Here is a 26,871-nt window from a genome sequence, read left to right on the forward strand (position 1 = left end):
GAATAGTCTCCTAGAGCAGCTCAACCACCACAACGTGGTTTTGAGATCAACATAGAGGATTTATTGAGAACGGAAATTGAAAAACTTGAGGGAAGGCTACAAGCAGTTATATCGACTCGATTTGATCGGGTGGAGAAAAAGGTTGATAGGTTAGTTGAATTGGCTGTGACGGGTCGATTCCATCCAGCAACTAGTGCATTTGATGGTGCCACTAGTAGCACAGCTTATGTACCAGAAAATGAACCGAAGGATGAGTTGGAAAAGGAGGTTGGGTTTGATGATGTGACAGATGTGCATGCTGTTGAAAGAAAGGTAGATCTGCCTGAAGAGGATTCAAAGTTAGAGGAGGAGGAGGAGGTTAGAGGAAAAAATGTAGGAGGGAAGGAGTTGGAAACTGAGCCTGGATTTGATGATGTGAGAGATGTGCTTGCCGCTGAAACAAATGTAGAAGCGCGTGAGGAGGACCCAAAGTTAGAGGAGGAGGTTAGAGACAAAAATGTAGGAGGGAAGGACTTGGAAAAGGAAGCTGGATCTGGGAATGATATAGATGAGCAAGAAAATGAAAAAATGATCAAGGAGAGTGTTGGAAAAGAAATAATATTAGAGGACGAGCGTCCCGACGTGGAGAAAGGGATTGCTGATTTTGTGAAGCCTGAAAAGCATGATGTAGATACAAATGAATCCACGCAAGGTATGTAAAAATGAATTCAAAGTTAAGTTTTACATCTTTATATCCAAATGAAACAGATTTTCTACTTCTAATTGTTGTTATTTGCAACATATAGGGGACGTTGTAGAAATTGATGAGGCGGGATCCGATCCATTGAAATTCATAACGAGTTCTAAGTCGTTACGCAAAATCAGAGAAGCAGTGTATTTAACATTGAAACGATATGAATGTCGTTTTGTTTCCCAGAAACGAGATAGAAATCGATTTAGTATAAATTTTTAGGGAAATGACTTTTAAGTCGTTATTTATGCTCATAACGAGTTCTAAGTCGCTACACAAAATTAGAGAAGCAGTGTGTATTTAACATTTAAACGATATGAATGTCGTTTTGTGTCTCGAAAACGTGGTATAAATCGTTTTAATATAAATTTTAACTGAAACGACTTTTAAGTCGTTATTTATATTCATAACGAGTTCTAAGTCGTTCAGAAAAATCAGAGAAGCAGTGTGTATTTAACATTGAAATGATATGAATTTCGTTTTGTGTCTCAGAAACGATTTATAACTCGTTATGTTAATCTGTACAATTTTTGAACTGGAACGACATTCATGTCTACTATAATGACATGAACGTAGTTTGCATTCCCTGTGAGAAGATAGGAACATGAATACCTAAAGTACTAAAATTTGATTCCAACGGTACAAAAATATTTCAATAACACAATGAGTACAAAATCTAATAAGTGATTTCATTCAGTTGATATAATAAGTACGAAGTCGTACAGTTACAAAATAAGATAGTGTTACAACATTAATGTTCACTACTAGCTGCTTGGCCCGTGCAAGTGGATCGAACATGACCAATTTTCTTGCACCTGCTGCACTTACGAGCCACACGCGTCTCTCCGGCCAATATTTTCCTCTTTTTTGATGGTCGTTCGCCCTGTCTTCGTACCAATGGTGGAAATACTTCTCTGCTATTACATTCTTAGGAATTTGCCATTCGACCTCGTTCGGCAAAGGATATACGAATTTAGAATAAGCTTGCTTCCAACAAATACTAGTGTAAAAGGGGGTACATAATTTATAGCCCTCGTCTCCTTTAAACCTTGCTACAGCAATTGCATGCGCACATGGAAACTTGTCCAAATCAAATCTTCTACACGTACATGTCATTTCGTAAAAATCCACAAAGTGGTGTTCTAAATTGTCACCAACTTGATAAATGTCCGGAGAAACCTGATTTACCTCCAACCCATTTGACTGATTATATGTTATGCACATCTTTTTCTCTAATGCTGGCGTGAGTTGGGTCACACATTTTTCTGCTTCAACATGTCTTTCATAAAACCACCTTTGTAGTATCCCACGAATATATTCTAGTAAACCAACTATGGGAAGTTCTCGAACACTCTTCAACAAACCATTTATAGATTTCGCATTATTAGTAGTCATAATATTGTAACGTATCCCGATAAAATGCGCTCTAGCCCAACATTGAAAATCTTCTTCTAATAGGTACTTTTTGATGCCCTCCTTTTTACTGCATAGAGCTGCCATGTAGAACTCAAATTCGATTACAGTATAAGCCTCTGATGCTGCCCTAAACAAAGTTGCAACATCACACCGTGGAAAATTTGTCTTCAAGTTCTTTTGCAAGTGATATGTACAATTACCATGATGAGCAAATCGAAACACATTTCTAACTCCATTTTTGATGCACTTTCCACGATCAGATATAATCACAAGGTCATCCGTATCACCTGTTATTAACCGCAACTTCTGAAAGAACCAAGTCCAGGATTCATCATTTTCCGAATCAACTACTCCCCATGCGAGTGAAAATATTTGAAAATTTGCATCCTGAGAAGTTGCTACGAGTAGAGTACCTTTCATTCTCGATGTTAAGAATGCACCGTCTACAGAAATTACCTTTCGCATTGAGTTTACGAACCCATGTATACTTGGTCCCAATGCCATAAAAAGGTACTTGAAGCGCCGATCATCATTAGTATGAATGAATGTCAGTGTACCAGGATTTTGCATCTCCAAAACATGACAATACGCTGGCAATTTCGCATAACTCTCACGGGGTTTCCCATAAATCAGTCCACAAGCAAAATTTTTAGCCATGTACGCTTTAGTATAGCTTACGGTTATGCCAAACTCTTGACGAATGTCATTAATAATGTCCCTTAGTCTGTAAACTCGATTGACATCTTCATACTTAGGAGCGATGTGGTTTTCAATAATCATATATGAAGCATGCCTATGATCTCTGTGACGAACACTCATGGAACAAGAATGATGACCATTGTACTTTTGAACTTCGAAAATGGGACTTTCTACGATCTTGGTTGCCTGTAAGCGCCACTTGCAATTTTCATCAATACAAACAATTGTATAAGTGCTCTTATTGGACTTCTTAACTTTGTACTCAAACTGGCACTTCACAGCTAGCAACTGTAATTTTGATATTAGGTCATATTTCGATGGAAACAACTGGTTGACTCGCATATCTAATCGTTCCAGAATTTTTACTGATGTCTCGTAACAGAGCGAACTTACACTTTCAGATACAATCTGAGTACATTCAACATCATTACCATTCACTACATCCCTACTGCAAGGTTCATGAGTGCGTAACTCAAAATTATTGTCATCTGCCATAGGAGAATTAACTTCGTCATCTACCCTTCGAGGACTATCTTCACTTACGTCAAAACCATTACAATCTACAAATATTCCATTGATTGGTGCAGCTGGAGCTTTAGACATTATCGAGACGAGCTGAAATCTTCATTTTGTATAAACTCGTATCGATATTCAATGCCTCCTTAACTTTATCATATAGTTCCATGTAAGAAATTGTTTTTGCAACAAGAATAGGTATTGTTTTCCCTTTGCCATTTCCAGAATACTTCCATTTCCATCCACCTTCAACTGTCTGCTCATATTCAATTGGATAACAAACCGATATCCATACCATGTCCATGGTGTCCATAACCTGTAACTCAACATATAAATTTCATCAAATTTCAAACGTCATACAGTATTGATAATGATATGTACGTTGTCATGGATTTCAGAAAACGATATCTTTGTCGTTCTCAATTTCATAAAACGGTATGAATGTCGTTCTGTACTGAAAAAATCAAATACACGTTTCACGTGAAAACAATGTGAAAAAAGCCAATCATCCTTCACCACTTTACATTTCACTTCAATTAATTCTAAGAAATACAAATAAGGGGTAATGAGAATAAAATTGGGAAGTAACCCATTTAAAGATCCAATCAAATCATAAAATAAATTCAAAATTATTATTGAAAAATGAACACCACAAACACATATACAACAACATGAACGGATGATTCAAAATAATGGAGAAAGAAAGTGGCTCAAATATCGAAAATTTACCATACCATCTCTTCTTCTCCAAATGCCCAATAAAAATATAGCAAAACTTTATTATTCACTTCAACCAAATGAATGTTCAAGGGAATGAGAATGTAGATTTTGTGATTTCATTAAGTAGAGAAGAAGATGATGATAAGAAATCAGTATGGCGGCATCTACAGTGGTTGAGTCATTCTTAGAGGAGGGAGGGAAGGAGATTAGGGTTGAAAGGAAATTGAAATGAAAATAAGGGCAATATCATCATTTCGCATACAAGGATATTTTAGTCTTTTACAAATTCTATTTTCCATATTTAATAACTTTAGGCCTTTCAACTAAAAGTCTTAGTTCTTGGTCTTTTTGAACAAATGTTTAGTTTGACCAAGCCTTTTAAATGAATCCCCCATATGTGTATTTCTTTGTTTTAATTCGCTACATTATCGTGTTTACTATTTTGGATTCAGAATTTCAATCGAAATTTCCCTGTTTGAATATTGTATTACTTGTGAATTCGCAGATATTATATTGTAATTCACTTTTAAGCGGACAGAGTTTTATTGTGATTGATTCTGTTGCCTTCCCCGTTTGAATGATATTCATCTGCGCCTGCTCATAGTTCAAGTGAAAATACAGCTAAAAATACATTCTAACTGCCCCGCGGAGTTGGATGATGCTGTGAAGCAATTAGAGGAAGTCACTGGTTCTGTCGTCCTTGGTCAGATTTGTAGAACTGTGATTCTCTATATACCGAGCCTGACCAAGCTAAAGGAAAAATGAGAGAAGAGAAGACGGGCTCAGAAGGTTTCGCAAGAAAATAACAGGCATTGAATCGAGCATCTCAGGTTCTTATGACATTCTTCATTACGTTTGATAAATAAAGTTTTTGTGCTCGAGAGGGTTTCTGAACTTGGTGGCACTCGATGAAAATCGCAGAGTAGAAGACCAACAACCTTGGGAGCACAAGAACAACAAAGACAATATGGTCCGTGGTCGACATGGAAGCAGCGGATATTGAGGTTTTGTCGCATTCTATGAACGACCCTTTTCCGTAGACAATTGGGGCTAGAAAAAGTTTTGACAAGATGCCGGGAGAAGATCCTCTGCAAATGGCAGCCGTGCAGGTCTTGCAGTTAGTGCTTAGATTTCATACAATGCCTACATTTTCTTTGATCAGCATCTCTCAATATCTGGCTTTATATTCATAGTGATATTAATATTCTAGAGAATTCGTAATGCTGCAAGAATTGAATCGTAATCCCACATATTCGTGGGCAATAATGTGAATTCCTGACATGATTTGTATCGTTTCTATTGCCTAATACAATATATTTTGCTTCTAAAATACAAAAGCTGAAAACTACATTAGAATCCGCAGATTACAACATGCCATCCAGAACTACTCCTATTGGTGCCAATCCTTTGAATATCATGATATGAATACCACGTACAGTTTGTCTATTCTGACATTTGTCTTCATAAACTATACAGTTTTCAGCTTCCCGGCTTGATAATGAGTAGCATCTTCGGAGTAGAGAATCCCATTTGGTAATGTCAGGCGTCGTAGTGCAACAGAAAACCGAGCCTGGCGAGAGACGAATTATCATCTAATCAGATGATTTGCAAGACTATAAGGTGGCAGGAATATTATAGCCGTATACATACCCATTGAAATGAAACGAGTACAAACCAACACCCAGTTAAGCCATAACCGCTTCTGCTCAGCAGCTATATAATAACAAGAAGTAGAAAGTTTTTTATAAATATAGAGTTAGTCACACAGTCAAATTAAAATAGAAATTCAGCAAATTTTAACTATGTTTTCCCTTCCAGCATTGTCCAATCTATTATAGAAATCACCACGAAAAAAAAAGTGAAGAAAGAGCAGAAAAAGGCTATGATAGGAATGAAGGTACAAAATGGAAGTACGGAAAATATAAGTCCAGCAGTCAAAACTAGGAAACAAAAACTGAATCACATACCAGCAGGAGAAGAGTGCCCAAACAAAAGATCGTGCTCATTGACATACTAATGAATTTCAAGTCTCGTCCAGCCTGCAGAATTAAGAAACATCCTAGTGTAAGAATTCTGGTATCTGTGATATTTGATATTCATAAAAGTAGAGAGACCAAAAGTCAGTGAATAAACTCAAAAGTGCAAAAGAGATGCTACAGACAAGAAGAGTCTGAAACCCAGAATCGCAAACTATATTCAGACTTTCATGTTTGTTAGAGATCACGATTTCCTCAACCAAAATAAATGGGTAAAGAAACAGATACTGAAAAGTTTCAAAATTCTCTTTTGCCCTAAACCAATTTAAAGAAATTGGTATAAGTGGGTTGAATAAACTTCATCATTGGGTCTAGGGCTGGGCAAATCTACCGAACCGAACCGACCGATCCGAACCGAACCCGACGGTTCTTGTCAAATTAAATACCCAAACGGGTATCTGAATTGAGAACCGACGGGTACGGTTCGGTTCTCGGTTCTAGACCAAGAACCGAAAAATCGAATAAGAACCGAATATTTCTAATTTTTTTTTATATATATAGAGTAAATCAAATTATTTTAATTTTAATTTTTTTCCAAACAAATTAACAAATTAATGATTTTTAAATCCAAATTTTTGGCCCAATAATTTGTTTCATTTATAATTTTTTAATTTTTGGTCCAATTACCCATTTTATTGTTTCATTTTTTAGCCAAATAAGATCAAATCCACTAAATAACCCTAAACACCTACACTAAAGTGCATAATGTTGTCTCGACTCTCGCACTCACTCTCGTAGCCTCGCTAATATTCCAAAACCTATACAATCGTCGACCGACACTCTGACCTTCGATCGAAGTTGTGACTTCCGCCAACCAAAGTTTTGATCGTAGCGATCATTTGAACAAGGTAGTTTACTGGTCTCTGACATTCCAAAATCATTGAATGTATCATTAGTCGTATTTATATAACGTTGTTATAAATGTTAAAAAATTTAATTATAGTACAGAACCGAACGGAACCAAACCCGAACGGTTCCATAATTATATTTGGACCCGATGGTTCCATTTACTAGATACCCGAAAAGTTTAGTTCGGTTCGGTTCGGTTCGGTTCTAAAGAGAACCGAACCGAACCGACCCGCGCCCACCCCTAATTGGGTCGAAATACTAAAATGAAACTTGTGGCGCATTTCTCTTTGTAGCAAGGAAAAGGAAATAACAAAAAGTATAAGATAGGACCAACATACCAACAACGTGCCTTCAAGGCTATGAGTACTAGGTGTGATAAACAGTGCAAGGAAGTAAGGGACCAACACCTTGTGCATCTGCAGCAAATAAGATAAAACTCGGTCGTGACTACATCCAGTTTATCATAAAGGATAGGCATTTTCTTAATAACAGAGCAAGCCGATCATGTACCAACTGCTGCAATGCGAACAGTTTTCTTTTACCTTTCAGAGGAGTAAATCAACCAATGCTCAGATTTTAATATATTGTTTGCAAAATCAATACTGTAATTAAGTAATTGTTTCTTTCAAATATCCGTTTCCAATTTCCCATGTGTTTCATTATTATATTGTTCAACGTCCAAAATACATCACCTTCACATAAAATCTAGAGAATAAAAGAAAATCAACCGACCTCACGTCCAACCTCAGGATCGGAGGAAAAGAGTTTAGGGAATAGCCACGGAACTGATGTTCCGATAGATCCCAATATCAGTCCACTTAATGCACCGATAATGACCAGGTACTTCAGTAATGTTCGAGCCTGTTATTCATATTAAATTGTTCAGAAAAATAGTTCAATGTCCGAAAAGACGAGGAAAGAAAATATTTGACCATTATTTTCTGAAATTCCTGTGAAACGAACTTCTAAAAATTTTATGAACCAGATATGAATATTCCTGTCTCTTGTTATAATTATTACAGAAGTAAAGTGACTATTAATTTATGAATGAAAAAACCTCAACCTTTGCTAAACTTCGATTAGCTCCATATATCAGTTCAGGCATAAATGACTGAGCTGTTTGAGAAAGAGGCTCACCCCATACAGCACACATGCTATACAATTGTATCATGACCTAAAAAACAGGGCATTTAGCGACAATTTCCATGAGTTAACTGGAAAGGAAACTACGCCCAGAGGAAAAAGAATATTAATATCGTAAAACTCAACCTGATGAGCAGCAACAGTTTGTGTTCCCATTGATGTAGCGAAGTAGATGATTAGTGCGTAAAATGCTACCTGAACAACAATAAGTCAGATTAATTATATGATTTTTGGAAGAAAAAAGAAAGCAGTAGAATCAAGGCAGGTATCACAAGCCTTTGACATCATTGTCACAAACACTGGAGCTGCGAGCGTGAATATCTGAAGGAGTTCCTCTGCTGATGGAATAGAGATGGAAAAACCATTATATCCTTTCTTGTTCAGAGCTTCAATCATCATGTAACCTGCAACAACCTAAGACAACAGCATTATAGAGGAAAAGTGAATCAAATCTAACGTAGTATTAGTTATAACTTCTATGTTCAGCAAACCTGTGACACCATTGTTGCCCATGCCGCTCCAGCAATACCATATCCTAAGAATCTGCACAAGACTATGTCACCAATGCCATTTATAGCACTTGCCACAGCCAAAGCCTTTAAAGGGCCCCATGAATCTTTCATTCCTAAGCTGTTCATCAAGAAAAAATACAGAGTAAGCTTATTTAGAGGACTGATCAGTTCAAGATCATGAATTTTGGATGATATACATCCGACTAAAGCTTATTTGAACAAGCGAACAAGTGAGCAAGTTAGGAGATACATGATCAACTTCAAGATATTTTTCGCACTAAATCTTTTACAGCTGACAGGCTTGGTGATTCTTAAGTCTTTAGAGGTAAGAAGATACTTGTCTCTAAGAAAGCTTCGCTAAGCACGGTCTTAGTTAAAAAAAACTGCACACTGATAGAAAATTATACAAGCACACATGCGAGTAAGAAGACAATTATCCTAGAGGTATTTGGCTAATGTTGAATTCTGGCATATAATATCACTGGAAAACGAAATTTAGGGGGTTGTGATAGGTAGAGTAAGGAAAAATACTAGGACGACCTATTATAAAATCATAAATTAGCCAACAATCCTGACTCCAACTAAAATTAGGGGAATCGTGACCACAAATATAGTCAAAGCAATTCAGAGAACAATCAGCAAATAAGTCTAGAATGGCTGGTGTAGACCTGGCACTTTGAGCAACCCATCCAATCAGCACTGCTGGCCATGCTAAGCCTCGAATCTGGTAAAAGAAATAAGTTACTTGCAAACAAAGAGAAATTCATTTTTAAGGTAAACAAAGAGAAAACTGATCAAAGAAAAATATAATTTTCTCTAAATTAACTAATAGATTATGTTTGCTGAAGTGAGGACCATAATTCTTGAAAGACATTTTCCACAGTAGATTTGAGAAAACTATCGAATTACAGGAGGGAAAATGATTACTTCCAGCATGCAAAATGTTCAAACTCTAGATGCAAATGGCTTTGTGAAGTTTCTTGTCCGATGGATTCTATTAATCCACAGCACTGAGCAACTTAATAGGTTAAAACCATTTGCCCATAAGTAAATAATTATCTTTTATACATCTTCAGAAAGTGACTTCTCTTCTCTGTAACACAAACACTTCAACTATGATAGCGTTTTCGTATCGGATATGTGTCAATACCCGACGTTCATAAGACATTCTACCATAATTATTTTTCTTTTTTACTAGTAATATTATATATTTTTAACTGAAACTTATTAGTAAATAACAAATATGTACTCATATTTAAAATATTTCAACAAGAAAAATTAATAATAAGTATAAAACTAAATTTATATTATGCCCTTGTTTGAGCCACTTTTTTTGGGAAGAATGAATTTTTGAATAGTTTATTGATTGGAAATGTGTGATTAAAAAATAAGGAAAAGTTTTGAGTTTGCGTGTAATATTATTTTATTAAAGAATGTGTAGTTGAAATGATGTCAAAACATTGTTGAAGAATGAATTTTTCCAAAAAATGAAGCTCAAACAAGGGCTATATAAATGAAGAATTTAATCAACATGTCAGCGACATATCATGTCATTACTTTTTTAAAAATCATTCGTCATAGTTTCTCTTAAATGGAAGTTCATTTTAGCATTCCCTTTTTATATCCCCCGGGGGGGGGGGGGGGGGGGGGGGCCTAATTGAACTGTCCTGCTCCATAAAAGCCATTCCACAGTAACACCAAGTAACAGTACGCATTCCCGACAAAAATAGTGCTGAAAGAATAAAAGACTTACAATCCAAAATTATCATATACTTTAGCACAACAATAATACGACTAAGCTAGAGATGAGGTGAACCTGAACATATGTGTTCGATGCAGCTACGATCTCTGCATTATTTGCCCCAGTAAAAGCTGGAAAGAAACAATATACAATTTAATCATCAATAATAAAATATGATGAACCGCTAAAAAATATAGTTAGAAATGCCATGCTTAAGTCCCTATTTACCAGTCAGTGCTGAGACGCCGTAAAATCTAGTGAGCAAAAGCATCAGAAAACCACTAGCCAATCCAATGAATAACAAGATAGAAATCTGATGCTGCACCTCATCTTTATCCTGCATTGTTAGACTATATATTTTTATATACATATGCCTCTTGAACATAATCAGAATTTTCAAAAATGCCAATCAAAATTCCATTGTTACAACTTACGACACTAAGTAATTCAGTAGGTATATTTCCATAACTGACCTGTCTAGCAAGAGCCGTAGCTACCATATTTGAAGTAGCAATTGAAAGGAACATGAAAACATAACTTGCATAATCGCATAACACTGTTCCTGGCCCTGCCAAATTACCAAAAAGGAAAAAGAGAGACAAGAACGAAAGTTCAGTTGACAAGAAAAAATTCAGTAAAGAAAGTTTAACCAAGAATAGAAAAATCAACTTGGTTTATACCTAAAGCTGCAAGCTCAATGGAGCTGCCTTGGCCAATAACAGCAGTGTCAATGAGACTCATCAACGGCCCACATATCCAAAGCCCAACTGCAGGTCCAGAGAACTTCACAATCTCCACCATTTGAGTCCATATGCTATCATTCTCTGAAAACTCCTGTATTTCAGTTGCAGCAGACTCTTCAGTAAACTGTATTTTCTCTACTTCTTCTTCTTCTGTAACTGGAGAAATTTTTTCAGCATTCTCTAATTCACGGATTGGATAAATACAATGCGTTATCAACCGATTGTTTTTGCGACCCAAAATTCGGTAACTAATTTTCGGAAAAATAAATTTTCGATCGAATTTCTTGTTGGGGGTCTGAAAATAAGGAATGTGAGGATGATTAGCTACGGTTTTGAGATTCATGATACTGAGGCGCTTGAAAGAGAATAATCAAAAATTAAAGGGAACCCTTGATGCTTAAGGAATGGGATGAAGAAAAGAGGAAAAACTATGAGTAGGTGGAAAAGAAAGAGAAAAGGGAGGGGGCGAATTTGGACGGAAAATGGAAAGGGAAGGGAAGGGAAAAATATGAGCCACGTGAAAAAGAGTTTTTAATTTGTGATAGGTTGTATTTTCGCAGAGTTAAATAAATCCCTGCACAGTAACATTTAGGTCCGATCACTATTTGCTGATTTTAAAATAAAATGTTATCGAATGCTCACTCATTTTTACAAAGAGTGACTCATCCATCACCCGATTACTTCCATCCGCCTACCTAGACCAAAAAATGACAAGTGGAGGATGAAAATTTTACGTGTCAATTAACCACGTTAAGTTTTGACACCTGGAATCTGCTCATGCTAATTATCTTTTAGGGTAATTGACTCAAAACGTCTCAACCTTTTAAGGTTATTGTAGAAAACGTCATTATCTTTCATTTTTTTTTTACAAATTTGTCCCTATTTCCACATTTCTTTGCGCTGGACGTCCTTTTTACCAATTTTCAACGTAAAATGATCAATAAGCCTTCATATTTAAATAAAACAAAAGAGAAAATAAAAGAAAAATAAAAAAAATAAATTGCAACTGTAGGCTCAAACTTTTAAAAGTGCAAATAACCCCCCAAAATATTCACCTTCTTCCCACACCTCACCCCCACTCCACTGCCACCCCTCCCCTCACAAAATAACTTCGGCAGTTAATTCTTGGGATGTCACCGGATAGCTTGGCTGCAAAGGTAGCCGGAAAAGATGAAAGCCTAGATGAAACTTCTGTAATTTAGCTTCTTCTTTTTTATGTCAAAAATGTAAAACTTATGTTTCTATCTTGTCGGCAATTATGTGATTCCTTCTTTTTCCCCGTCTTTTCAACAGCGCCCAAAGTCTCCCATAATAGCCATTTTCTCTCCATGCTTTTGTATTTTTGTGCGTGTAATATCCTCAATTCGGTCCCCAAAAACAGCTACACAATGTCTCTCCAATTTTCTGCCCTAGCCACCGACTTGTAAAAAAAGAATAATCCCCAAAAGGAATTCCAATTTTCTTTCCCAAGCAGCCTCTGTGATTCAGTTTGGAGGGCTACACTTGCCTATAATTCACCTTGCAAATACTGGTCTCTTAAACCAATTTTCAACATCTTTTAGACATCCTGTGTAATCCAAACATACAAGTTAGAGCATGGTGAAAATCGACACAGAACAACCCATTTGTCGAAAAATGCGAATACTAAATTTGGGCATGATAAAATTGGTATATTATGTTGAAATTGATGAGGACCCATTGTTGTAATAGTTGGTATGCTGGAATGGATGGTCTGCAACAATGGGACCAATTACCAACGCCGGAATTGATGGAAGAAGCAAACTGGTTTCTCTAACTAGTTAAGAGTTTCTTCTAAGTTTTGGATGGTTATAGGATCTGTTTGTGTAATTGATTGATGGGGAAGTGTTTGTCAGTTTGTGGCTTAAACTTGCCTGTAAAGGGAGCAGTTTCATGTGATTTATGCGGTGGTGGGTGGTGGTTTGATTATGGACCGTCGGATGCCGGTGGCTCCATTCACAAAGGGTGGTGGTGTTTTTTCCTTTTTTTATTTATTTAAGTATATATTTGTAATCGATTTGTAATTTTTAAAAATTTTGGGACTATTGTTGCAATTACTTATTTATTTTTCCTTTTCTTTTCTTTTTGTTTTATTTAAATAGAAGGGTAAAATTGTCAAAAATGATGAAAAGAACGTTCAATACAAAGAAAGGTGAAAATAGGGGCAAAAATGTTAAAAAATGAAGGTATGGACGTTTTACACAATTACCTTGAAAGGTAGAGATGTTTTGTGTCAATTACCCTTATCTTTTTCGACGAAGCTTCTATTTGTTTGCTGCACAAATTTGATAAATCTATTCAACCCGGTAGAAAATCGTGAGCCTATTCTTGGTTCACGTTATTTCTCCTTAATTACACATGGACAAGAAAAGAAATTTATTTACTCCAATGCTGTAATTTGTGTGTTCGTTCCTCAGCAGAATTTGATAACCTATTCAACTAAACGGCAGGAAAAAATTGAGTCCAATTCTAAGCTCACATTACAAGAAAGTTCCAACTACAATTTCAATGAAAAGAACCAAAAATAAAATAAAATAAAATAGAAAAGAAAAGGAAAAAAAAGGATGTTTAATTTAGAGCTCAAATGATGCAATTACAAATTGTCTGAAATATGGACTTCTGTATCATCTTCACATTCCAGTAGAGTTTGTACCACAAGCAATTGTTGGAGGAGAATAAATGGGTCAGTTATGGCTCTGTAAGGGAAGAAAAGAATTTGGGATGAACAAAGGGAACAAATGTGATTTTCAATTTAATGGGAAATACATGAGTGCAAATCCCATGTGGCAAAATTTAACGGGGTTAATTGACACATAAGATCCGTCACGTGTAATTTTTTTGTCTAGGTAGACGGATGGAAGCAATTGGGTGATGGATGGAAAACTCTTTATAAAAATGAGTGAGCAGTCCGTAACATTTTATTTTAGGGTGAGCAAGTGGTAACCGAACTTAAATGTTAGTGAGCACGGATTTAATTAGGGGAAAATTTCATAAGTAAGAGATTAAGGATGACATATTTCAAAATTAAGAAAACAAGTTTCAAACTTCAAAAATCAGATTTTTATTAAAATGTATTTACGATTTAATTAATTAATTGAATATATTTAGGTCACATATCTATATAATTTGGTCATAAATTAACAATTTAATTAGTCACTTATTAATTTTTTGGTCACAAATCAAAAATTTTATAGGTCACAGTTTGTTCATTGGTCACAAATCAAAAAATTAATTAGTCACGAATTAATCTCCAATCACAACTTATCAAATTATTGGTCACAATTTATTTTTCGGTCACAGATCGAAAATTTTATAGGTCACGTATTATTTTTAGGTCACGAATAAAAAAATTTATAGATCACATATCACAAATATTATAGATCACAACTTATTAGATAGTCACAAATTATTAATTTTTGAGGTCACACATTATTTCTTGATCACAATTTATCTTTCTCATTAGTCACATATTGTTTATTGGTCACAGATAAACCAATTTAATGGTCACAATCAAACAAATAGTTTGTGACCACCACTACCACTTGCTGACAACCACTACCTCCATCCGCACCACCGCCACTGCTGGCAGTACCACCACTACCCAATAGCAATACTGCGGTCTCAAATAAATCAACACATCCATCTCGAACAAACCATCGCCACTAACATCTCATCGCCATGACCACTACACGGCACCATACAACACAACCAAAATCACCACATCCACAACCAGTTCAGCCACCGCACCACACCCACAACCACCAGCCAACCAACCCGCACCACAACCATCAACCACATCACATCGCACCACAAATGACAGTAACAACAACCAATCCGCAACCACAATTCCAAAATACAGATCTAAAATACAAATCCAACCAAACCCAACCACCAATCACACCGATAATCATTGATCCAAAACACGAAACCAAAACTATAAATCTGACACCACCTCGTCGTCATGCCAACATCACCTCACAACCATCAACGACGCCTCACTACAACAGCGCCAGGTCGTGACCGAATATAGCGGTGGTTCTGCACTACCCATTCTTCACAGGTGAGAGAGACGAGAAGTAGAGAGGGAATGGGTTTGGGGGAAATTATTTGGGGGTGGAGGGGAGTTAGGGTTAGTTTATAAATTAAATAATTAATATTAAAAAAATTGATTTTTGAAATATTAAAGTTCCAATCTGTTTTAGGAATGTTGAATACTTAAAGTATGGGATTGTGTAATTTCCACTTTAATTAACTCTATTTTTACAAGCCAAGTAAATAACTACTAACGTCCTCTTCATTTTTTTATTTTTTAATTTAGCCAAAAATATAAGAGAAAACAAAAAGGAAAAGAAATGAAATAGAATTTGATAAAGCCCTACTTGGGCTCTATTTTAATTTTAGTATATTTTTTTAATCATTTATTCTTCGATAAAATAATATTATACTGAATTCAAAAAAATTCTTTCTTTTTTAGAATTTTGCTAATTGTATAATCGAGGTTGACAACCTCGATTATACATGTAGCATTTCTCTCCTTTTTAACCACATATTTTCTAAAAAATTGTTGAAAATCACAAGCCCACAAGTTTTTCGGTTGAATGATTTCTGCTTATTAAAATTATTGAACTGACTTTAAATAGCCACTGCAAATACAGGGACTTCAAAAAGTTGCACAACCACATCTCAACAACCCTGAGATTGTGGTGAATCGGCTAAGGACTTGGTCTAATTAAAAACAAACTCAATAGACTTGACTGACTCTCTATTTCTTCTAAAATATAGGATTTTATTTGAATGAACAAAACAGACCTTGACTAGCAAGAACTTCTAACTTCTTCAACCATATCTCAACAATCCTTCCCCTAAACTGAAGCTGCTGAGAGCAGTTCAGTTTACTTCCTTTTTGGCCACAACTCCAAGCATTTTTCGAAGTCTTTCAAATGCTTCTAGCTTCAGGGGTTTTGTTAATATGTCTGCGAGCTGCTCACTACTCCCACAAAATTCAAGTTTCCCAACACCATCCTTTATAAGATCTCGAATGAAATGGAATCTCACATTGATGTGTTTGCGCCTACCATGAAACACAGGATTCTTGGCTAATTGGATTGTAGAAGTATTGTCACAAAATAAAGTAACACACTTACAATGATCATAGCCAATATTATTAAGAACTCTCTGCATCCAGACACATTGACAGGCGCAAGCTACAACAACGACATACTCCGCTTTCGCAGTTGACAATGTTACAATAGGCTGTTTTTGTGAAGACCAAGATACTGCTCCAGCACTCAACATGAATACGAAACCAATTGTACTTCGAGAATCATCAACATCGCCAGCATAATCACTATCACAATATCCCACCAAATCATCAAGCACTTCTCTTCTATAGTATATTCCCATATTGACAATTCCTCTGAGATAACGCTGAACCTTTTTAGCTGCTGCCCAATGTGCTTCTTTTGGATGAGCCATAAACTGACTGATGAGACATACTACATACATGAGATCTGGTCTAGTGGCGGTCAGATACATAAGGCTGCCAACAAGTTGCTTATATCGAGTTCCATCAACCTCAGCTCCACATCCTTCTTTTGACAATTTTGAATTTGGCACAATTGGATTTCTCACAGGATTACTGTCTGTCATTCTGAATCTGTCGAGCACTTCCTTAGCATATTTACTTTGACACAAATGTATCCCTCCTGCTCCTTGCTTAACCTCAACTCCTAGAAAGTATTTCATTTCTCCTAAATCTGTCATTTCAAACTTATGCATCATCGAATTCTTAAAATTCTCAATCATAACAAAATCATTTCCAGTAAAAATAAGATCGTCAACATAAAGACTTATGATCAAAATTTTACCTTTTTCTTCGGCTTTCACAAAAAGTGTGTGCTCATAGCTGCATTTCTCGAAGCCTGACTTAGCAAAGTAGCCTTCAATCTTGCTATACCATGCCCTTGGTGCCTGTCGTAAGCCATAAAGTGCCTTTTTGAGTTTATAAACTTTGTCTTTTTCACCTTTCTTTATGTAACCAAGAGGCTGATCCACATAAACATCTTCACTTAATTCACCATGCAAGAAGGCGCTTTTAACATTAAGCTGAAACACGATCCATCCTCTTTGAGCCGCCAATGCTAACACCATTCTGATTGTGTCCCAACGAGCCACTGGAGCAAACACCTCACTGAAATCTATCCCGTGCTTTTGTCCATAGCTCTTTGCCACCAACCGTGCTTTACACTTTTCAAACTTCCCATTTTCATCAAGCTTTGTTTTATATACCCATTTCACTCCAATCTTCTTTGCTCCCATAGGTAAGTCCACTAGCTCCCAAGTTTTGTTTTTCACTATGGCTGCAATTTCCACATCCATTGCTATTCTCCATTTAGGACTCAACATAGTAAAGTTCTGTAAGTCTTCTTGTTCAGACAAACCTTCCCCGCTTTCATAGTCTCTCATCCATGTTGGATGCCTTGTAACTCTTCTTTCTTGAGTTGCTTCTTCTGGTAAACTTTCATGTGTATTGCTGCTATTAGGACTTACTTCATTACTCCCAGCTTTAGCTTTATTCAGCTCTTCATCTGCTTCGCTATCACCTTCTTCTTCTGATGTACTTTTTTGCTCTTCATTCTCGCCCCAAGTAAGCACTTCCAAATCAGTTTCTTTTTCACTCCAATCCCAACAACTACTCTCATCAAAACAACATCTCTACTGGTCACTACCTTCTTTGCAATGGGATCGAAAAGCCTATAAGCCTTGGACTCTTCACTGACACCGAGCAAAATGGCTTTGAAGCTTTTGTCTTCAAGTTTTGTTCTCTTGACATCCGGAACATGCACATGGCCTATGCATCTGAACACTTTGAAATAATCAACATTCAGCTTCACGCCACTCCAGCTTTCTTCCGGTGTCTTGTTTTTCACAACTGCTGTAGGACTTTTTTTAAGAACATGGACTGTCCATCTCATAGCTTTTGACCAAAAGGACTTTGGTATCTTCTTCTCTGTGAGTAAGCATCGTACCATATTCATTATAGTACGATTCTTACGCTCTACTACTCCATTTTGCTGGGGTGTGTACGCTGCTGTAAGTTGTCTTTTGATGCCATGAGTAGTACAAAATTCATTGAAATATTTTGAGGTAAACTCACTACCTCTATCTGTTCTCAAGCAACAAATATACAATCCTATCTCATTTTCAACAAAGTTTTTAAATACTTTAAACATTGCAAAAGCCTCAATCTTTTCAACAAGAAAATACACCCATATCCTCCTGCTATAGTCATCAATAAAACTTAATATGTACCTCTTTCCACTGTTTGAAGCTGGAGTTATGGGACCACACAAGTCAGCACGTATAAGTTGAAGCCTTTTCGAAGCTCTCCATTTGCTTTTCTTAGGTATGGCATCTCTTTGTTGTTTTCCAACCATGCAGCTTGTACATACTTTGTTTGTAGGCTTAAGTTGAGGCAATCCCTTCACTAAATTATTGTGTTGCAAGGTACTGAGATTCTTATGACTCAAGTGGCCGTACCTTTGATGCCACGGCTCAGTAAAGTCCTCTGTGGTAGTGTTGAGACAATTTGATTGTTGGGCTGCTACATGTGCAAGCACCACAAACATACGATTTGTTGTCATCTGTGTATGCATGATAACACCTCTTATCTTGTGATAGACTTTACAAGATCCATCTTGAATCAGAATAGCTAGACCTTTCTCTTGCAATTGACCTATGCTGAGCAAATTATTCTTCAATTCAGGAATATAATAGACATCAGAAACTACCTGCTTGACATCTCCAACTTGTATTTTGACACAGCCCTTGCCCATCACAGCCATTCTCATGTTGTTTCCAAGCTTCACAGAGTGCCTGTAATCTTTGTCGAATTCAGTGAACCACTGTTTGTTCCCTGTCATATGATTGCTGCAGCCTGAATCAAGGAACCACACCCCTTCTCTACTTGATTTGTTCTCTTCCACAAAATCCATTAGAAGCAGTTCTTCGTCCTCATCTATTTTGGCATAATTGGCAGCCTTTTCCTATTGTGGACATTCATACTGAAAGTTCCCCAACTGATGGCACTTAAAACACTTAATGGTTGCTTTGTTCAGACCTCTACCTCTGCCTCTGCCTCTGCCTCTCATAACTCCGCTGCCTCTAAAGCCTCTTCGTGCTCTCCCTCGTCCTCCCTTTCTGTCCTCGTATGAAACCTTTAGTGCTTGCTCATCTCCTCCAGCCTTTCTGAATTTGTGTTCGTCTACAAGCAAGGAACTCTACAATTGATCAACAGTGAGATGATCAATATCCTTTGTTCCTTCAATTGAGTACACGATGTAGTTGAATCTTTGAGTGTGCGCAGAATCTTCTCAACAATCTTTACATCCGACATGTCTTCTTCACAGTTTCTCATATCATTAGCTACAACCATCACTCTGCCAAAGTAGTCATTCACTGATTCTCCGAGCTTCATCTCCAGTAGTTCAAAGTCTCTCCGAAGAATTGAAGTTGAGCCCTTTGAACCCTATAATTGCCTTGATATTTGTTCTTCATCGAGTCTCATAGCTGCTTGGCAGTTTCTTTCTGAGTAATGGTCTTCAGAATGGACTTGTTGATGGACTGTAGAAGATAGTTCTTAGCCTTCAAATCTTTCAATCTCAATTCTTCTAGAGTTCTTGTCTGGTTGGCTGTCAATACGGTTGTGGATGAAGGCTCTGTGTATCCCAGATCTATGATGTTTCAATACTCTTTCGATTTGAGAAAGTTCTCCATAAGCATACTCCAGTAATCATAGTCACCATCAATTTTGGGGATGCTTAGCAAATTCTGTCCTTCATTGGCCATCTTCTCGAAGTTGTCTTCTTCCACACATTCCCTCGGACTTTCATCTTCACACACACTCTCCTTTTTTTTAAACTTAAATTCTCAGTGTTTCACTCTTCTTTTACTCTCACACATACACACAATGTTTAATCTCTCTCACACTCAGGCCCCTTTCGAAGCTCTGATACCAGAATGTTGAAAAATCACAAGCCCACAAGTTTCTCAGCTGAATGATTTCTTCTTATTAACATTATTGAACTGGCTTTAAATAGCCACTGCAAATACCAGGACTTCAAAAGTTGCACAACCACATCTGAACAACCCTGAGATTGTGGTGAATCGGCTAAGGACTTGGTCTAATTAAAAACAAACTTAACAGACTTGGCTGACTCTCTAATTCTTCTAAAGCATAGGAGTTTATTTAAATGAACAAAAAGACCTTGACTAGCAAGAACTTCTAACTTCTTCAACCATATCTCAACAAAAATAGCTATTCCAAAATATTTTTTTTCTCAAAACCTCATTAAATTGGACCCCAAACAAGGTCAAAGTTTTTTTTTCTTTTTTATTGTTCTACTTCTAGTTTAGACTTTCTTTATCTTGCATGTTATTTTTCTCTTCTCCAATTAAATATATTTTACTTAAAGTTGAGTTACGGACGTAATTCATTGAAGATGAAATTTGAACTTGACCATTCATTCATTAAACATTGATGTCGTGTGAACTGAAAGTCCAACTCATCTATTATGTAGACTGCAGTACATGAAAATACCTTCAATAATCGAGTCAAATCACTCAATTTATGTTACACATACATAGAATGAATATTAAAATTCATGTTCTACATATTATTGTTGGTGGTTGTACAAATCGAAAATGTGTAGGAAGCGCACTGGTCCAAATGGACCTGAAGATAGCTATATGACTAAGAAATTACTATTTATTGAAAAAGTTTAGAAATGTCAACTAGGTGGATTTGAAACAGGCACTGCTGATTCCCAATTAATTGGAAAATTCCATCCTCGTCGGATCTGGTCCTCATGAAAATTAGGGAATCTCCACCCCGTTGCCATCTTTAGAAAAAATTGAGAAACATTTTTTTTTCAATTCATTACAAAGTATTAAAAATTAACTCTTTAAGTGTAATGAATTAGAATAAGTAACAAAAATGCCTATGTATAATTTGGAAAGGGTCCTTCTACCTAAAACAATGGTGTAATTAGATACAAATTTGGTAAACCAATAGCGGGCTTCATCATGAGTCTCTGTAGGAAACCAGGCCTGGTCATGTTTGGGTTGGGAAGAGAAGTCATACTAGAGAGTTTCGACTGGGCTTTTAGCGGATCGTATCATGATGAGATCCATGTTATTGTAAGCCATCCGATTTGAACAGATTTTGATTTTTTCCAAATCAAATTGTTTAAATTGATTTAAGAAAAATTGACGTGGAAATTACAAGAACTAAAACATTTAGAGATCTCATTTCGTCAATCATATGTTAGATTTATTATTTCAAAAATCAGATATTTTGTTAATTAATTAATATATATAAAAATTAATCAATCTACCGTATTCCATTCCAAACCCTAATATTCTCTCTCTCTCTCTCTCTCTCTCTCTCTCTCTCTCTCGCCACACTTCCATTCTCTCTTCATTACCATCTCTCTCTACCTTTCCCCTCCAAAAACTCCATAAGCACCGTGCTGCCATAGCCTACTACACACAACCATTGCACCACCACCATGCCCACTACAATGCGTTGCCGACGCGATGTGAGAGCAGCGTTGATTTGGAGGCTTCAATCGTAACACGATCTAAAAGGCATCGACCACTACACGATCTGAGTTCGGTGGCATCATCCCCATATTTGAAGTTCTGAGGGTGATAGCGTCATCTCCAGCAACGCAATGCAACAGATATGGCTCTGCTTATATCTGACTAGTTCAGATGACGATGTGTTTAAATGATTTGGTGTTGAAGTTTTTCCGTTGCGATGCAATGTAGTTGATGGTTGCGATAGGTATGGTTGGTGGTTGATGTGGTTAGTAGTGGTGTGGTTGGTGGTCGTTTTGCGCTTGTGATGTAGTGTGGTTGGTTGTTTGGTAGTTGTTGAGGTTTTCGCATTGCTATGTTGTGTAGTGGTTGTAGGTTGCACTGTGGTGGTGTTTTCTGTGATTGGTTGATTTGTTTAAGGTGTTAGTGATTCTGGCGACGATGGTGATGGTGGTAGTGATAGTGGTAGTGGTGTTGCTGGAGGCAGTGATGAAATGGTGGTCGCAAGTGTTCGTGGTGGTGACAAATTATTTGATTAATTGTGGCCATTAAATTAAACAATATGTGACTAATGAAAAAGATAAATTGTGATAAAAAAATAATGTTGAACTAAAAAATTGTTAATTTGTTTTCAATAATTTGTGTTTGTATAATAAGTTGTGATTTATAATATTTGTGAAATGTGACCGATAAATAAACTATAACTTATAAATCTTTTATTTGTGATCGATGATAAAAATTTTGACAATAAAATTTTTAAATTGTGATCGTATAATAATTTGTGAAATAAAATTTTTGATTTGCGATCGAAAAATAATATGTAACTATACCAATTTTATAGATCTACGACCTTAATATATTTAATAAATTAAATTATAAATAAATTTTAATAAATATCTGATTTTTAGAAGTTGAAACATTTGTTCTTAATTTTGAAATAGATGATATTTAATCTCTTAGTTATGATTTTTTCCCAAAATTGATTCTAAATCAAATGTTTTGAGAAAAAAAAACCTAAAAATCAAATGGTTTGACAGACTTGATTAATTTAAACTTTACTTGATGACTTACCCCCTACTTTGTTTTTTCTAAAAGTCATTTTTTAATAAATTTTGATATAAGTTAATAAAATATCTGGTTAAAAATTTGCAGATCCAATTAAAATATGTGGTAGAAAAGAGTTTGGGAAAAAAATGAATTTTGAAAAAAAGGACCAAACAAGGACTTGAATATTTTTATCAAAATATCAGTTAAATCATTCAACATTAATTTATGTCATCAAACTTCAATTTAAGTTCAAATTGGTCACTAAACTTCATTGTGGTTCAAAATTGGTCACTAAACTTCAATATGATTAGGGATGGCAAAAAATAATTCGTTCAACCTGATACTCGCGAGACCCTATCCTTAATGAGGCGAGGATTACCCGCCTCATCGGATAAATGAGCAGGGGCGGGACGAGGGTCGTGGCCTCGAAGCAAGTATGGGAAGAGTGTGAAATACATGGTCCTTATCCCATTCAAAATTAATTTCAAATTTAAGTTATTTTATCAAACAAAAAAAATTATCATCGAACATAAGATGTTCTTCACAAATTAAAATAATAATAATAATAATATTCACCAATTAAAAATATAAAAAATAAAATAAACAGGGCAAAGGACCTGCCCCGACTGTCCCGAACCCAATTTAACCGAGTATAGAGTTGTGGCATGATATCGAAAGTATAGACTGGAATGGCCAGTCCATCCCATTGTCGTCCCAAACCCACTACAACCCGCTTTAACCAAGTATAGAGATTTGGGCTCTATTTTTTTCAAAACTCATTTTCACCACATATGCATTCATAAAATAAATGTTACATTTAAACTTAAAATTTTCCCTTATTTTAATCACACCTCTCTAAAAAATCATCATTTCAAAGAGTAATGTCATTCGTTGTCGCTCACTATGATGGTCATTCTATGTGAAATACACATGACAGATGACTATTTGATATAAAAATTATCACATTAATGTATCAAATAATTACATACAATGTGTATGTTATATAAGACGACTGTCGTAGTAAGCGACTGCGAATAACATTATTATATTTCAATACACATTTTCCCCAAAAATTCTCATTTTAATAGAGCACAAATAGGGGCTAAATTATAAGTTGTGAATTCAGTGAAATGTGTAGTTATAAAGTGAATAAAAAATGGGAATTTATTAAAATGTGTGGAGACAAATAAAGTTTAATCAAATTATAATCTCAAAAATGTTTTGTCAAACCGATATATTACACGCAAATCAACAAAATTTCATTTTTTTTCAATCACAAATTTTTCAAAAAAATATTATTTCAACCTTTAAAATTTGAAAAGAATGTGAGCCAAATGGGGGCTAATTAGGTAAAGAAAAAGAGAGTCAAATACTCCACTTTTTAGTTGACAATTTAAACTGATCGAGTTATACTTGATCGAAATTCACAATCTCTTTCTCATCTTTGACCTTTGGAGGTTTCAAACCTTCGCTTATAATCTTGACACATTAAATCATACTTTTTCCAGCTTTCCACCATCTTTTTCATCAACGTTCTTTTAAGTTTGGTTTTCGTTCTAAAGAACAACAAAATCAAACCGAAAATCAATAAAAATCAACTATGAAAAACTAACTAAATAGGTGTAATGTTGATAAAAAAAATTTCATGAGTTGTTCAGAGAATTGCAAAACATGGCAACAGCTGATTGTTCTTTCCTCGTGTCATTAACATAAAATTGTATTTGGTACCATTAAAAAAATTTATTAAAATTTAAACGAAGGTCAAGAATTAATTTTAAACACACATTTCATAAGACAAATAACTTTTTGACCACACATTTTCATCAATTTTTATCAAAATTTGTTAAAAAATTAATTTTAATACTTACCAATCAGAGGCTTAATATAGTTTTTTCTTCGTCCACGTGTGAAAGAGTAGCACAAGCTCGGGAAATATACACTTAGAATTCAACTTCGAACAAATTCGATTAAATATATTTTGAAATTTAAATTTGTCAAAATAATATAATTATTTTTTTTACGTCTAGAACAACCTAGATTTTAGCTAAATTTACCCCTCTTTGGACTCCAATTAAATGAGATTTTGGAGAAAAATGAAAAAAAGAAAAGAGAAGAAAGTACTTTGGAATAGTATACATATATATAAAATATATATACATACTAGGATTGTATGGTCAAAAAATAAAAATGTTTTCAGTCACGTGTAATATTATTTTATAGGAAAATGTGTTGTTAAAAAAATAGACCTCAAATGTGTTTAATTAAACGGTTTTGTCGTTTTGAAGGCTCATGACGTAGGTAAAGATTTTTAATACTCTTTAAATAAACCTCGATCGAATATTTGAACAATTCATCACCTTTTTTACTTTAAAAGAGTGAAGTGTGAAGATTACTATTCATTTTTGAGTACATTGTGTTCACACTTATTGGGTTTGTTTGCACTGTTCATGTCCAATATATTTGCTCTCTACTTCCACTGTACATAAGACCCAAGAATCTCTCTATCTACACTCTCTGCATTCTCTCTTCCATTCGTTCTTACAATTATGTTATATGTACAATCATATTTGTACAATCACGGATGACAATCTTTATTGATATTATCACATCTATCCATTTTTTGAATTGTCAAAAATTGCTTTTTGAATCATTGGTACGGATTTCGCCACGTCAAACATTGTCATCCATGTTTGTCAACTAACATTGTACAAATAGTTTACCGAGGGATAAAAGTAGTGTACCCACCCACTCACTCCCTCCTGTTGCAGTGTGCCCAAAAATCTCTCGCAAAATCTTGAACAAAAATTTCAAGAATTCTTCAATTCCATAAAACCACCCACAGAATCTAGTAAGAATTTATCAGTTCCTTGTTTTCCAAAATCATGAATCTTAACATTCTCAAGAAGAAATCTTCTCCCAAACAACAAATGGAAGACAGATTAGGGAACAAGATTTGTGTTTGAAAAATATTGAATCTTACCTTCTCACCGAGCCGATAGTCTTTGTAGTAGAAAACGGCAAAATCAACCAAAAAAAAATAAAATCAACACACATATTAGGGAAATGGAAATTATCAAAACAAATTAGATCTCAAGGGTTTATGTTCGAACAATAAATCTTACCTTTTGAGCGACCTGGCAGATTTTGCAACACAAAATATGTAGAAAGTGGAAAAGAACAAAGACGGGACAGATTAGGAACAAGAACACACAAGTGAATTTGCAAAAAAATTTGTGAAATAAAGTGAAGAATATGAAAAGGCGATTTCTAGGGTTTCTTCGTTGGCTCGGATAAGAACACGTAGAATTAAACCATTTGTACAATGTTAGTTGACAAACATGGTTGATAATGTTTGAAGTGGCGAAATCCAGACCAATGATTTAAAAAACAGTTTTTGACAATTCAAAAAATGGATAGATGTAATGATATCAACAAAGATTGTTATCCATGATTGTACGAATAAAATTGTACATATAGCATAAGGATTATGCCATTTGTACTTGATGGTTGGCACGGTCCCACCCGACCTCTCACATGTGAGAGGTCGGGCTCCACTCCCAAATGTGTGAGGCTGACCTCCCCATGTGAGAGGGGAGATGGGTCATGTCAACCAACATGTAAACCTTCATGTATCCATAGCAAGATCCAATAGCATAATTGTCTTACTTATCATATGTTGGCTAAGGTTGACTAGCCGTTGGAAAACATTCGTTGACTAAAATGCCCATGATATTTGTCTTAATTGACATTGAACACACCATTGAGAATTTTGGAATGAGCTAATTTCACTAATACACACCCTAGCAGTATAGGTTTTTTTTCCCTTTTTTTTTTTTTTTTTTCGGTATCCTTTTATATAAAGGATTTGAAATTTTGAGAGTTGTCTGTTGGTTTTTTGTATGGGTATAAGTTTGTTGTTTACTTTGATTTTGTGATTTTTTTTTTAATTTCAAATTTCAAATTCTGAGATATGTATGGAATTCTTTTTTTTTTTTCCCTTTAATTTTGGCTAAAGTATTTAATATTTTGTTTCTTCATTTTGCTTCAATTGGCCTTTCTAATTTAATATGAAGATTACACTTTAATATTGTGCACAATTTGA

At 35.4% G+C, this 26,871-nt stretch overlaps 2 protein-coding genes across 2 annotated transcripts; both read right to left on the reverse strand.

The window, feature by feature from the left end:
• Positions 1 to 1,423: 1,423 nt before the first annotated feature.
• LOC111391010 lies at positions 1,424 to 3,448 on the reverse strand. The gene has a single exon (XM_023016146.1). The coding sequence runs from the start codon at positions 3,446 to 3,448 to the stop codon at positions 1,424 to 1,426; it is 2,025 nt and encodes a 674-aa protein (XP_022871914.1).
• A 1,826-nt stretch (positions 3,449 to 5,274) lies between these two features.
• On the reverse strand, positions 5,275 to 11,609 carry LOC111380668 (protein DETOXIFICATION 46, chloroplastic-like). The gene is made up of 14 exons (XM_023004300.1): positions 11,043 to 11,609; positions 10,836 to 10,930; positions 10,591 to 10,699; positions 10,438 to 10,493; positions 9,290 to 9,345; positions 8,601 to 8,739; positions 8,386 to 8,523; positions 8,236 to 8,304; positions 8,030 to 8,140; positions 7,699 to 7,827; positions 7,305 to 7,382; positions 6,049 to 6,120; positions 5,732 to 5,794; positions 5,275 to 5,651 (listed from the first exon to the last, which is right to left on the reverse strand). Exons 1-14 carry the CDS (start codon positions 11,446 to 11,448, stop codon positions 5,550 to 5,552), a joined length of 1,623 nt encoding a protein of 540 aa, XP_022860068.1. The 5' UTR covers positions 11,449 to 11,609; the 3' UTR covers positions 5,275 to 5,549.
• Between the last annotated feature and the right edge of the window lie 15,262 nt (positions 11,610 to 26,871).

This window comes from Olea europaea, chromosome 3, assembly GCF_002742605.1.
Source record: "Olea europaea var. sylvestris chromosome 3, O_europaea_v1, whole genome shotgun sequence".
In the NCBI taxonomy this organism is placed as follows: Eukaryota; Viridiplantae; Streptophyta; class Magnoliopsida; order Lamiales; family Oleaceae; genus Olea; species Olea europaea.